The sequence below is a fragment of the Stegodyphus dumicola genome, chromosome 3 (genome assembly GCF_044657685.1).
Source record: "Stegodyphus dumicola isolate Sdum_Otavi_A_Nest chromosome 3, ASM4465768v1".
In the NCBI taxonomy this organism is placed as follows: Eukaryota; Metazoa; Arthropoda; class Arachnida; order Araneae; family Eresidae; genus Stegodyphus; species Stegodyphus dumicola.
In genome coordinates, this window is record NC_140770.1 from 127,714,886 (window position 1) to 127,729,225 (window position 14,340).

General features: G+C 31.1%; 1 protein-coding gene across 3 annotated transcripts in view; it reads right to left on the bottom strand.

Moving 5' to 3' along the window:
• The window catches only part of LOC118202079 (C-Maf-inducing protein-like), a 171,977-nt gene that overhangs the window by 71,718 nt on the left and 85,919 nt on the right, over positions 1 to 14,340 (bottom strand). For all 3 annotated transcript variants that reach the window (XM_085813289.1, XM_085813288.1, XM_085813287.1), the window contains exon 10: positions 13,189 to 13,290. In XM_085813289.1, the coding sequence (XP_085669415.1) occupies positions 13,189 to 13,290 (102 nt within the window). The remainder of the gene's footprint in view (positions 1 to 13,188; positions 13,291 to 14,340) is intronic.

Consider the following 14,340-nt stretch of genomic DNA (forward strand, 5'->3'; position numbering starts at 1 on the left):
CAGTAAAGTTTCAGATTCACAGAAAGAAATGATTAGGCATCTTATCGCTCATAATGTGAAATTCAATAATAAAACTTTGAAACCATATTTAACTGCGAGAGAAAGAGCTACAATGCGCGAAATTCATTCTAACCGGGATATTATCATTTCAAATGCCGACAAAGGTGGTCAGATAGTCGTCATAGATAAGAACACTTACATCGATGGTGTCACTAAACTCTTAAACGAAGGACCATATAATCCGATCCCTAAATATCCTTCACCTTCGGATCTGTCAAAAATAAAAACTGCGATCAAATCTTTACAAATCATTTCAAGCAACTTAAAAAATTCGCTTATCCCATCTGTTGCAAATTGTGCCAGATTGTATGCTCTTCCCCAAATTCATAAAAGTGGTATTTCTTTCCGCCCTATTGTATCAAATTTAGGTACTGCCTCGTATCCATTAGCTAAATGTTTAGTTTCTAGATTTTCAACTCTATTGGACAATAACATTTACACCATAAAAAATTCAATAGAGTTTGTAAAAAAGATTTAAAACATTTCTCCTAGAAATTTACTCATGGTTTCTTTTGATGTAAAATCATTATTCACCAATGTTCCAGTGGAGAGTGCATTAAGATGTCTAGAAACCAGACTTCGCGAATTTCACTTCTCTTGCATCGAAATTGATGAGCTAATTTCCCTCACTCAACTCAGTTTGAAACAAACGCATTTTGTTTTCCAAAATAAATATTATAAGCAAACTGAGGGCTTAGCCATGGCAAACCCCCTCAATCCCATCCTGGCTGATATCTACATGCATTATTATGAATCAAAATAGTTTGAAACATTGAATTTCCTGGTATGTTTCCGTACGTAGACGATACTTTTACCCTGTTTGAAGGTAATAAAGATGATTTAAATAAAGTTCTTTCAACAATGAATTCCACTGATTCTGCTATTTAGTTAGTTCACTTTTGAACTCGAGACTTGCAATTCTCTTCCGTTTCTCGACATTCTGGTCACACGTAACACATCCAACTTCAGTACTACGGTTTATCGTAAACCTTCGTCGGTTTGCCTTCAACCACACTTCAAATCATGTCATCCGACTAAACAAAAGTTAGCTTTATTTTATTCCTATGTTTTCCGTGCTCTTCAAGTTTGCTCCTCCAAACTATCTCTTGATGAAGAACTAAATTATTTAAAAGCAGTAGCTATTGACAGGGGCTTTTCACCCAACATTATTAATCAAGCAGTTAAAAAATTCTCATCTCAACACACCAAAAGGCATACTGTTGTTTTAGAAGATTATAAAAATTATGTTGTCATTCCCTTCTTTCCATCAATTAGCTATAAAGTTGCACGTATTTTACAGAAATTTAACTTTCGGGTCGTTTATTCTCCTATCAATAAAATTCCGAGTCCCATACCCAAGAACCACATTCCGGATATGAATTCGTGGGATATTTACAGGATTCCTGCCAATGTGGTTTAATTTACATTGGCGAACCTAAGAGAGCCTTAAAACTTCGCGTTAAGGAACATGAGGCATATGTTAGAAAAAAGGAAACACAGAAGACTTCTGTCGCCCAGCATTGTTGGTCCGAAAATCACACTTTCAATTTTTCTGCTGCCCAAACTTTTCAAGAAACATCTTCCATTGGTGAACTGGATTTTCTAGAGGCATTTCCCATTTAAGAAAATCTTTCTGTTCTAGTTAACGACCCCAATTCCAATCCATCTTTGCCTTCAGCCTTTAAAAAAATTATGTTTTAGTTCTGGTTTCATCAACAGATGGCGCCAGTAACTTGATTCCTGTCCAGGCTTTCTTATCTTGTCTTATTTAATCACTAGCAGCTTCGCTGCCAGCCTTCGTCTGGCTTTTAAATGTACCGGAAAAATGGCTGAAGGGAACATCAAACGTTAAATTTAAAAACTGAGTAGAATTTTACTCTGCAGAACTTCATAAAAAAAGTTATTACGTATAACAAAATTACAATGAAATAAGCTATATCCTTTAATATAAATATTAATTATCCTAATAAATACGTATAAATTAACCAACTTCCCTTTGCAAAATCTTAAGAACTCAAATGGTATAAAGGAGGTCAAGAACTTTGTTTCCTAAAAAATCACTCAAAACTTTTCAATATCTTAAAAACAGGGAAATGAGCAATAAATAACATAAAAGAATGCAAAAAACAAAAAATTCTGAAAAACAAAGTATAATTAATGATATTTTATCTTATATTTTCAAGAGGAAAAAATTACAATGAAATAAGCTATATCCCTTAATACGAATATTAATTATCCTAATAAAATTTAACCAACTTTCCGTTGAAGGGAAAAAATCATGCAAAACTTTTCAATATCTTACAAACAAAAAATAACATGAAAGCTACTCAAAAAAAACATAAAATTCCGCGCAGAATTTTACTCTGCAGAACAACTTTAACAAAAAAAATCAATAAAAATGTAATAAATATATATATAAAAATGACAATGAAATATGCCAATTTCTTAAAAACAGTTACATAAGAAATACGATGAAAAATTGTTGCCAAACCCATATTTCTAAAAGAATGAAACTATTGAAAAGGATGCGATTTCATCAAAAATCTACCAACAACAATAAGACGGGAAAATTGTTGCCAAAATCACGATTTTAAAAATGTGAGATGTGAGAAGTTTACTCGGAAGCTTCATTTAAAAAATCTTTTAAAAATACAAAATATTATCTTTTTTCCAAAATTCGTTTTGTAAAAGCAGTCGCAAGGATGAAAGTTTAGCGTGTCCAAAAATAAAAGAAAAATAAACTGTACATTTAAAAAAAAAAAAAAAAAAAAAAAAAAAAAACTTTTTTAGAAAAATCCCGTTGAAAAGGTGTTAAGCTCCCTTTGTTAAACAAATTCGTATTGAATCGATTTATTGAAACACGAAATTTATTTTAAGTTCGTAAAATAGCTAAGTGCCTACGTTTCATGACGATGTGAAAATGGAGTGTGTAGAGTAAAATCTCGCTTTCCTATAGCCCATTATGTCTCAAAATGACGCGATTTCGTCACAAAACATAAAATAAAAAAAATTCGAATTTCGAAAAAATCGCTTCGAGGTGCACTGGCTCTTGTCTAGATGTACTTGTATGTCAAATTTGGTAGCCGTGGGTCTATGAGCTTACGCGCAGCGCGAACGAAAGACACACACACACAGACAAACTCTTTATTTTATTATATGTAGAGAAGAGATTATATCTTACCTCGTTCATTTGCGCTTTTGCAGCTGTTGATGATGGTTTGGTAAAACCATCCAAACTAGTCCTGTGAAAATTTGAAAATATAACGCTGAGTTTTGTTGTTTGACTTCTAAATTAATTTTTGTTCGGCGTGTTATTGTATTTTAATCTATATCACATTTGAGCATGTTCTGCTTGATTATTTTTGTAGAAAAAATCTTTTAGAATATTTTCAAGTTTGTGTTTATAATTTTTCTGAATCCTTTCAATGTTATTAAAATAACGACGCACTGGTGTATTTAGAGAAAATAGAGTTCTCTGCATGAGCTAAACCTAGTGAATAAAACATATATGTGAGAACTGTGGCATATTTCTTTGTTAGAATCTTTCTTTCTTTGTTATCCCTTTTTAATCAAAAACTGTCACCACTCGAGATTTCTGAACCCGAAGAGTTTTGCGTGTACAGTGAGCCCGCTATTTCTCTCTCGATTGCGATTTTGTGTTTTGATCATGGGCGAAGTGTCATCTCCATGTCATAAATTGTTCAAAAAAAATCAGGATTAATTTTCTTTTTACAGCAAAACTACTCTTCGTTCAGCTTTCATATCCATAAAATTCAAGCAAAATATTAACTGCATAAAAGTTTCTCTCCGTATGCAGATAATATTTTTTTTTTTTTAAAGCAAACTGATATCTCACAGTAAGATAAGCTTCAATTATCGTTTGGCTGGATTGGGGTAAATTGGTAGTAAAATTAAGCCTAAAATTTTACGTACGCACTGTGCATTTTTCCGCAAGCTTAGTTTTTGAAACATTCTATGCGTTCTAGTCGTATATCCAACTATATATTAGAGCTATGAAATCTATGAACTTATTAACGTGTTCACAACTTCTTCTACAGAAATATGTACACACCAAAAATAACTAATTACTGCCGCTTATGACAGGAAATCTTTTGCACAATTGCAAAGTCCATTTCTTTGATACATCTACAAAAACAATTACAATTTGCTGAATTGAATTTAAAGGTCAAGAGCTGCGTCAGCAAAGAAAAGAGTAATTGAAAAAAGAGTTAGTTGTTGTTGATAGAAAGGTAATGGTATATTTAATGAATTTACACATTCTTGCGACTGGCACAAGTCCAGGGGTTTTCGCCAAATGTAGTTGTGTTTTGAAACCAACCAATGGTTTTCTGCGATGTTTTCAGCGAATTCCAAAACAAGGTGCTCTGAATGAAAAATGTTCTTATCATAAGCAATTATTTCCTTGCATTACCCTCTTATACGGTCAATCTTCGGTCCAGTAACCCAACGGTTAAGCAAAAAAGCTAGGTGTTCTCAAAGGATTTCAATAAAAGATATACAAAATTCAGATTTTAAAATAAAGTGTGGAAACGAAAGTTTATTACAGGCAAGAATGGCTATATATATACATATATATATATATATAAGTAAACAATATAATTATTAGTAATAAATATTGCCTAATACTTGCGCAAAAGCTGCAAAGTAATAAAATAATAATTTACTTACTAGAAGATTATTGAATATATTATTATCTCTTTTGAAAACAAAGTGGTTAGCGTTTTCATAATCGACGGTTTAAAAATAATTGTAACAATTATTTTACGATTTGGGACTTCATTTTTTTGCTCATTGTTACATTATGATTGTTACAATGGGACAATTATTTTACGATTTGGGACTTCATTTTTTTGCTCATAACAAAAATCTCAAAATAATGAACAGAGGTAGAACACACATCATTTGAAAAGAAATGTTTGTAGATTACTATGATATAAAATCTGAAATTGTACGATGATAAAATACCGTCTTTGTGAATAGAAAAATGTCAAAAGCTCATTAAATTCTCCCAAAACATTAAATAAATAAATAAATTCGAAATTAAAATGTTAGACCTCAAGATTCACATATTCGAATACAAAATTGTGTGTATTCAAAATTTGATTATTCTAAGTGCAAACAACTTTCCACAGTGTGATAAACTCACATATTTTTTCATAGACTCATTTTAGGATAAGGGACGCATTTATTGATTTGTTTTTTGGTGATCTTGAATATACTGATTTTTGAATACTCGTGGACTATATTTCTAAAGCTACGTTCAAACATTTTTTTAAAAAGGAAAGATTTTCTGAAGTACGAGTGATTGTATATGATTGTAAAAACTTATGATCACGTTTCACGTTTCTATTTTATTCATGAGTTGGGAGAGCATCAAATTAATCGAGAATATACGAGTATATCAAGAGTTAGAATATCCATTTTTACGTAAAGAACTCAAGAATGAAAAGTTCCAGTTGAAACACACTAAGATTTAGTGAAGAAACTATTTACAGTATGTACATTATTCAAATATGAAATTCACATGCAATATAAAATTCCCCATCATAGGACCAAGATTAATTTTATCGAAAACAAATATTATAATTGTTTTTTACAGCTATGCGGCCTTAGAACAGATCATTTTCAAGCGTCACACTCAAAAAGTTATTACATTCTTTCTCTGCCACCGGTCACGTGACCTAGTCGAGGACAGACGATAAATAATAAAAGAAAAACTGACTGCAGCGGAGGGAAAAAGAAATAATTTCAACATGATAAAAAATGCAAAGTGTTAAAATTAATTTTGTAAATGCAGTTTACCTTTAAATTACGTGAGTGTGAGTAATGCAGTTTTATTTATACGAGGTTTTTTTTCAATAAAACACTCGAAAATAGTTTTAATAAATAGTTTAAGAATTGAAAACATTTGAAAAGATATAGAAGACAAAGTACAATATCTAGATACAGAAAAAAAAAATAAGAGAGTCAGTCAATGAAATAAAAATCGCGAAATAAATCATTTTTCACTTTTTCAGTCTAAACATTAGTTTAAAATGTTTTAAAATCAAATAACTGAAACCTCACGTATTTATAATTATTGCATTAGCAGGTGCAAGATTGTCTTCATGCATGAGAATCATCTTCCAGAAGACAAATATCACATTCTGAGCACTGTAAAGAAATTTCTTGATTTATATTTATTTTTAACTAGTCTTTTTCTCTATTAGAATTTACAAAGTGAAATGATTTATTTATTTATTTGTAAGGGCTTTTGTAAAGTTTATCTTCCTACGACATTGTTGTAATCTGTTTAATGTCATGACGATTTTAATCAGGATGACCAGCTTTAATATAACAGGCTATATAGACTATTACTTTAAAATAAGAACTTCAAAATTACTTTTCACTTCCGATTTCACTCCTAACTATAGAAAAAACTGTTGCGGAAAAAAGGTGGAGTAGCATAATCTCATTTCCGTGCACTACGTTGTGAAACGCGAGTGATTAAGGGCTGACTTGAACCACAGTATCAATTCAGGTGAAGGTAATGGGAGGAGACGGAAGTACCTTTGAAGTAAACTAGCAGACTATGGTACTTTTGTACTAAATCTAGTAACATTTTTTAATTTTTAAGCATTTTAGTGCACTTATCATTACAGCAAGTATTTTGTTCTTTCCAAGTGATAACAACAAAAATAACGCGAGAGAATTAGGCATATGAATTTACATTTCCCTTTAAGTTATAAGATATTTCTCCCACCTTCCTAGCGTATCTCCGTTGTGTAGTGATTCTGCACGGTGGGCAGGTATTCTAGAGGTCTGTGGTTCGATTCCCGGCGAAGGCGTTGCTAATTTTTCATCTCTTCTGCTTCCGAAAAATTCTTATGTCTCTACAGTGGCGCCCGAACTAAAAGGGTGTTGGATGATGATTCTTCTCCCCAGGATTTGGCGATTGGGTCCCCTAAAAACCCCAGTCGCCCTTTAAAAAAGGAGTATATAAGATATTTCTCCTGCTTCCCTAGCGTTCCTCCGTGGAGTAGTGGTCCTGCACGATGGGCCGGTATTCCAGAGGTCCGTGGTTCGATTCCCGGCGAAGGCGTTTGCTAATTTTTCAATTCTCCTGCTCCCAAAAATAAGTAATGTCTCTACAATGTCAATAAAAGATATATTTAACAAATTAAAATCAGTTTTAAAAGCATTATAAACTGCATCAATTAAGGCATATTTTCATTTCTTAACATTCACACTACTAAAGCTGCAGACCTAAATTTAGATTATTTTGGGTTGAATATCACTTTCCTTTTCTAATTTCATCAGTTACAAATAAAATGAAAATGACCATGAAATTTTAACACGTTATAAATAAAATCAACTCAAAAGTTAGACGCTGGCGATAATGCTCAGTTTTTAGCCTTAACTACATTCCTGGGATGAGTAGAAGCACTTTTCAAACAAATTCAGAGGAAATTAAGGTTCTAGGAAGGGACATTAAGACACGTTTTTAAGGTGAAATACTTATTCATCTATGTTGATTTCTTAGTTAAATTTTTAAATGAATAAACTTCAGTTAACTGTGTATTAAGATGTTTAGTGATGTTAAATTCCGAAATGTGCAAATGAGATTGTTTTTCATTATAAGCCATTTCCTTTGAATTTTCTAAATATTTATTGTAATGAACTTTGCAGATTTTTATTTACATAGCTATGAGAAAAAGAAACTGAATATGCAGATCTTATTTAATAACAGCATGTACAAAATGACTGTAAAAGCACTGAAGAAATGTTAAGAATTCACGGGGATTTCGACAGACTTTTAAAAATAAAAAATGCAGTATAAGAATAAATATTTCCTAATTTAAGAATATTACCTAAAACTGTACTGAATATTAGGTACAGTTTATTGAGCTGAGTGTAAAGAACAGAGTATTAGTTAAAACTGTTCCTCCTTTATTTGCCAGTGTCGACTAAAAGATTATAATTTCCAAGTATGAAAGTAAAGAACAGTAAAATAAATTTCCAACTATAAATTCCTTTGAAGAGTGACTCTTTTTGACAAAGAGAAAAATCAACACATTTATCAGGATATGTTTTACTGTGTCTAAGAATTTAATTTATTTAGTAAAATCTGTTAAAAATAATGAATAAATATTCGCAGTGTTTTTCTTGTAGGATTCAGGCCCACCAGCGGCCGAGCGGTAAAGTCGCTGAACACTGGTAGTTCGGTCCGAGGTTCAAATCCCGCGAACGGGCTGGCTGCATGGGTGTTTTCGTGGTTTTCCCCATGTGTAACGTGTATACGAGCCAGTTTCCCTTAGAAAGTCCTCCACGAAAGGCATCCCTCCCCTTAGGCAGATAGCCCTCGAGGCTTTGCCGTAATTAAATAACCTAACCTAATCTTGTAGGATTCATATAATTAGTATATTAAATAAATGATATGTGTAAGTCAAATGCATATGAAATTACTAAACTAACTATAAGAAGATAAAAAAATTAAGTAACTAAAATACAAACACCGTAGATGACTGCAATGAGGTGATACTACCCTCTTTTCATTTCACATTTATCGGACATGTACTAGTTTAATATTTTTACTTTAAGTTTATCTATAGTTATAAAATAGTCATGTTATTTATACCCTAAAGAGAGTAAATTAAAAACAAACATAAATTTAGCACTTTTCCCTAGATCAAATGTAGTTTCCTTGTATAAATTAAAGTAGAATATTGTTGCTGACTGAGTCAGTAGTTTTTATGTTATTTTAATAAGTCGTTTTTGAAAATATGTTTGTTTCCTTTTCCAATTAATTACCATTTGCATGCAGAAAAATTACTAAAGAATTAACTATATAAATTTAAACTTATAAGCTTGAATTATTTGCTTTCTTGATTACTTGAACATCGCTTTAAATCTAAATGACATTAATTCGAACAAACTTTTCCTTAGATAATAATATATTATTTCGAAATTTCATTTTACATGCACATATAATTTATTTGTCAGATATTATGCCTTATTTGGTTTACAATATATCAGGTTTATGCAGATATTTGTTATAAGGCAAAACATTTTGTAAATGAATTGAAAGGCGAGATTTCAAATTGTAAGTTTTCGTGATTTTTCTATTCTAAAGAGATTTATTTCAATTTCATTATAAGACAGAGGCATGAACTTCTCAACACACTTTCTCTTTGTTCTAATTTAAGTAACTTACCTTCAGTTTCTTTAATTTTTAGTGAAAAATTTAAAAATAACTGCCTTATAGCAAAAGTGAATAAAAAAATATGGATTTTTCCCTTTTAAAATTATAAAAAATTTTGTGTTCATTATTTTCGTAAATCCTGAACTAACTGACAAGAATACATACGTGTATATAAAAAAGTATACAAATTGATGAACTGAATTCTTGAAATTTTAAAAACTTCCCTTTTAACTAAGTGTTAAGGAACCTAGTGAACAGCTAAGCGAATAATCCTGAACAGTTCAAGTTCAGGAATATAAACGTAAACTCAAGAAAGGTTAATTACCCTTTATTTCTCAAAAAAAAGATATACAGTCAGCCCCTTTCTCATGGCATACAACAAAGCCTCCACTTGGGCTTAAACTCAAAAGTGTAAGAAATAAAAACTTAACTAATGACTAACTAAAGAGCTTTAGCCGAAGCTAACACAAATCTAAACTAATTGGCCCCTAAATATCGAATTATCTAGTGAAGCTATCAGGGGCACGTAATACAGCCGAGCGTAGTAACAGTTTAGAGTGACGTAGCCACAAGGCAAACACACATTACTCAGAAACTCTAATTCTCTCTCTCAAAGTCAGTGGAACTTCGACTTAAATACTACTCCTTCTCTTTTGTATTTAACACGATTCTAAAAACTCATTCTGGTAAGGAATTGTAAGCTGAAGCTAGGAAAGATAGAAAAAGACCGTAAACTTCAAAATAACTGTTATAAACTTAAGATAAACCTTACAAACTTTAAATTGTCTTTTGAGATGGCTGAAAGTGATGTTTATTAAAACGTGCTTTTCAAAGAAATGGATTATTAAAAAGTACTCATAAATAAAAAATTTAAACGTTTGTGTACCGGATTCCCTTAACAAGTTGAATTTGTAACGAATGTATGAAAGCAAAAAAGTTCTAATCCATTTTATTGTTCATTTATATTAAATAAATATAAAGCTGTTATAAAAATTAAACTTAGCTAACATGTGAGCATATAAATACTTGGAGACTTGACTATGAGTGAAATGTAAACGAACCCAAATGTAAGCTGTAGTGTAGCACGGAAATAATTCCAAAGCTATTCAGGAAACATCCGTAGGTACCGCCCATGGAGATATCAAGTAAATAAACTAATTTTTTAATAACAAACTAATTTTGATGTCATTGCAATAAATTTCTGCGTACTGATACAAAAATTTATTTCGCAATTTTTGCTTAATGGGCTCGATAATTCTCATCAAATTTTTAATAATGTGGATGAGGTAAGTATTTAAATACGGGGTTGGGGATGCTAGAATTATATAACTCAAACTGGCTTCACGAAATCTAATTTTTAGAATTTTAGAACTTCTGATGCAATTCGTAGTTTGTAGAGACATTAAGTAGAGACATTTTGGAAGCAGGAAAAATGAAAAAATAGCAATGCCCTCGCCAGGACTTTAACCACGGACCTCTCGAATACGCGCCGAGTGTGCTGACTATTACATCACGAAAGCATGCTAAGAATGCGGGAGAAATAGAATGTTAAAAAGGCGGGAGTGGTGGCGAAACCTTTTGGGGCCGCGTGCCCAAAATGGAATAGCCACGTGCCATTCCGTTTAAGATATCAAATTAGAATTACTCATAAGTTACCTCAAAATGCTTAGATCTGAAAACTAGAATCTATTTAACAATGAAAGTATGAAAACTCGCTGGCGGTCTGCAATAAATTTGAATTCATTAACCGCTTCAATTTTGCCATATTCTTTGCCATGTAACAAGTAATATGATTGACACAAACAATTGAAACGTCTTAAATTGGGTCAATAAACATGTATATTATTTCTATGGCGATATATGAAAATCTTATATCTTGGCTTAGACCCTATGGGCATTATGCGATAAGTAAGTGAAACGTTCAAGAACAGACTAAAACACTTATTTAAATTACATAGTATCATTGTGATTATTGATTAAGAAAGTAATATTTTAGTCGCGTACCGGCTGATGAGTCTGCGTGCCGACTGCGGCACGTATGCCATATTTTCGCCATCACTGCCTTATAAGTTCCATTGAGAATACATTAAATGCTGATAAAGATAAATCACTGCTCCTCATCGTGCTTCGTATAATAATTTATTATGTTGTATTTTATTTATTTATTAATTTAATTTATTATTATTTTCATTATGTATATAATATTATAAGTTTTATTATTTTGTCCAGAAATCTGTTCCTCTAAATAACTTTAATATGCATTCAGGTTCTCCGTAGGTATTCTATAGGAGGGAGCTCGTTTAGGGTTTTCATAGTAGATTGAACGGTAAGTTTATCATAAAATTGCCATTTTATTTTTATGTTTTACAATATGAAGTATTTTTAATAAGCTGAATTAGATATTACATGTTTCGGTTTTGTTTCAGGCTATTCACCAACCAGAGGATGTCCAAAAAATCTATCTAATATTATTTATTATATTTTTTATTATTAAAGTATTATTTATTAATGTTATGTCCGGATACAAATTCGAGTTTTCCATTGTCATTTAAATTATCCATCCACATTAACGTAATATGAAAATAGCAACTGCCATGAAATCACATCGTCAAGTCTCTTATCTTAAATTAAGAAGCATTTATTAGTAGTTTGTTTAAAATAGTGAAAAACGGACATTTACATGGTATCTAGCAAACGAGGTATCTGTTAAATGGGCCGGAAATCAATTTAAAGAAATCATTGGGAAACTGTAATAACATTAGAAAAGGCAAAACGAAAGTTAGTAACATTTCGCCAATCCTCTTACTAGTGATTAATCTTTTGGTCTTTTTTTATCAGTGGTGGAACATATAATGGCGTCACATTAAAAATGTGTCTATATGTTTTAAGAATACAATGTAATTCATTGTTTCAAGATAATTCAATAGATAACAATACTTGTTCCACATTTTTTTCAAAGCGCGGCCGGAATAACTATAAAGATATTCATTAGAAGTAAAAAAAATATTTAAAAAAAAAAAAAAATGAAAAGGCCCAAAGAAAAATAATGAATGGTAATTAATAAGTACTTTAACAGTTGTACTTTTCATGACAAAACCTTATTTTAATTATCAGTTTCTTACAGCATTTCTAATCTATACTTAATTTAGATCGTAATAATGACTGTTAAATGCAAATACTTAAAATATGTACAGAAAATTATTATCTGCAACCAAATATCTGATCATGTTTAAGCAAATCATGACATTTAATTATTATTTTTTCTTATTTCACAATGTAAATAGTTGTTTAATTTTAAATACTGCAGTTTGGTTTCATGTATCTTATTATACTAAAATACATGAATATTATCTGCTTAAAAAGAATGATGTCTTTGAGGAAGTTGTTCTAAGGAAAACTGGCTCGTACTCGCGTTACACGTGGAAACACCCACGCAGCGATCCCTTTAAAAGATATTCAAATTTGGACTGAACAACAGTTTTTAGTGCTCTTATCTTCTAGGCCATTTTCTCATTGGCCTAAATATATTCTATACATTAGTTTCATGTCAAAAATTAATTTCTAAATTTTGGTAGTACATTTTAATTTTGTTATCTTAAGCAGTGATTTTTTTTTTTTAATTTTAATGTCCTAAACCTTTTATGAAATACAATAACTCAGTAAATTGGTCCCGTTTCTTTTCACTAATGCGTACTCGAAGAATATACAGACAGACATTCGTTTCACCAGTACGTACGCAAAATAATATATAAGTTACATTATTATCTAGACATTTTTTTTGTTCTTAAATGCACTAAATTTAGATATGAATCCTTTCAAAGCTACAGAATGCTAAACGTGTTTAATGATTCAAAACAACTCAACTTAGCTCTTAAATGAGACATATTTCAGAAATGTGGATAAATTTGAAAAATTTATGTACTTACAATACAGAAAAAATTGAAGTGAAGCAATCCAACTTAGTTTCCCATTCCAAGTAGCTGCTCGCTTCTAAGCTGCTCTTTGCTTCATTCACTTCCAAAAATGCTCTGGAATGGAAGACTATCTTTTTAAAAATGAAGAAATAAGACAGTGTTTTTAACAAAAAATTAACTAATGAGTAAAAATACACCGTGAAAGCTTTTGCGATGAATTTTGAAAAAATATGTGCGTTGTTCGTACAGATATCACGTTTTTACTCAGCATTCTATGCGGCAAATCGTGTGACTAAGAAAATAAAATAGCCTCGTCTGCAACGGAGAACATCAAACTGGAAGAGAAATAAACTAATGTAAAATTTAAAACGAAGCAAAAAAGCAGCCTTAACTTGGCTTAGATTTGTAATAAAAGTCAATTTCGAGAGTGTCAAGACATATTTTAATTCTTAGAGAATTTATAGCTTATCTTGTCAATGTAATTTGAAAATGTCGTTGTCAATATGCTTTGATCCGCCAAATTAAAAAAGGGTTAAAATCTTTATTCCAAAAACACGAATGTCATGTTCAAAAAGGGAGGAAAAAGTTTCTCTTCTATATCTAATCATAGTTAATCGCAGATTTTAACTTTAATTAGGCAAACTTTATCCATAAAGCTTCTTCTATTTGTCAGTTAGAACGATCTCGAGATTTCCACAGTCACAAAAGTTTATCGCCTTTAGTTAGCAATATTAATTACAATACATTTATTTCCGAGGCTTTCTATATTCTAATTTCTTCTGTGTTTTTTCATTTCATTGTCATTTCTCTTCAAAAATGGCGCTATATTCTTTTCCTTTGCGCTGCCTACTGCTTTTGACTTAAAATAGTAGTCTTCCATTTTTGTAAAAGTATTTTCTCTTCAAAAGAAAGAAAAATTGTGTCTGATCGCCCTCGAAATCGATAGAGTTTTATTCAGGAATCTAGACCAAATTAAGATCTTTTTTTATTTCGGGGCGGGGGGCTTAATTTTAAAGGAAGACCATGTTTCATTTTAGAATTCAAAAAACCGAATTTTGTTTCTGTGGTTCAACGTAAATTTTGATCTAACTTTAAATATAACTTATAAAGAGGAAATTTAACTGCAGCTGATGTAATTTTTTAAAGCACGTGCTATTGCTGTAA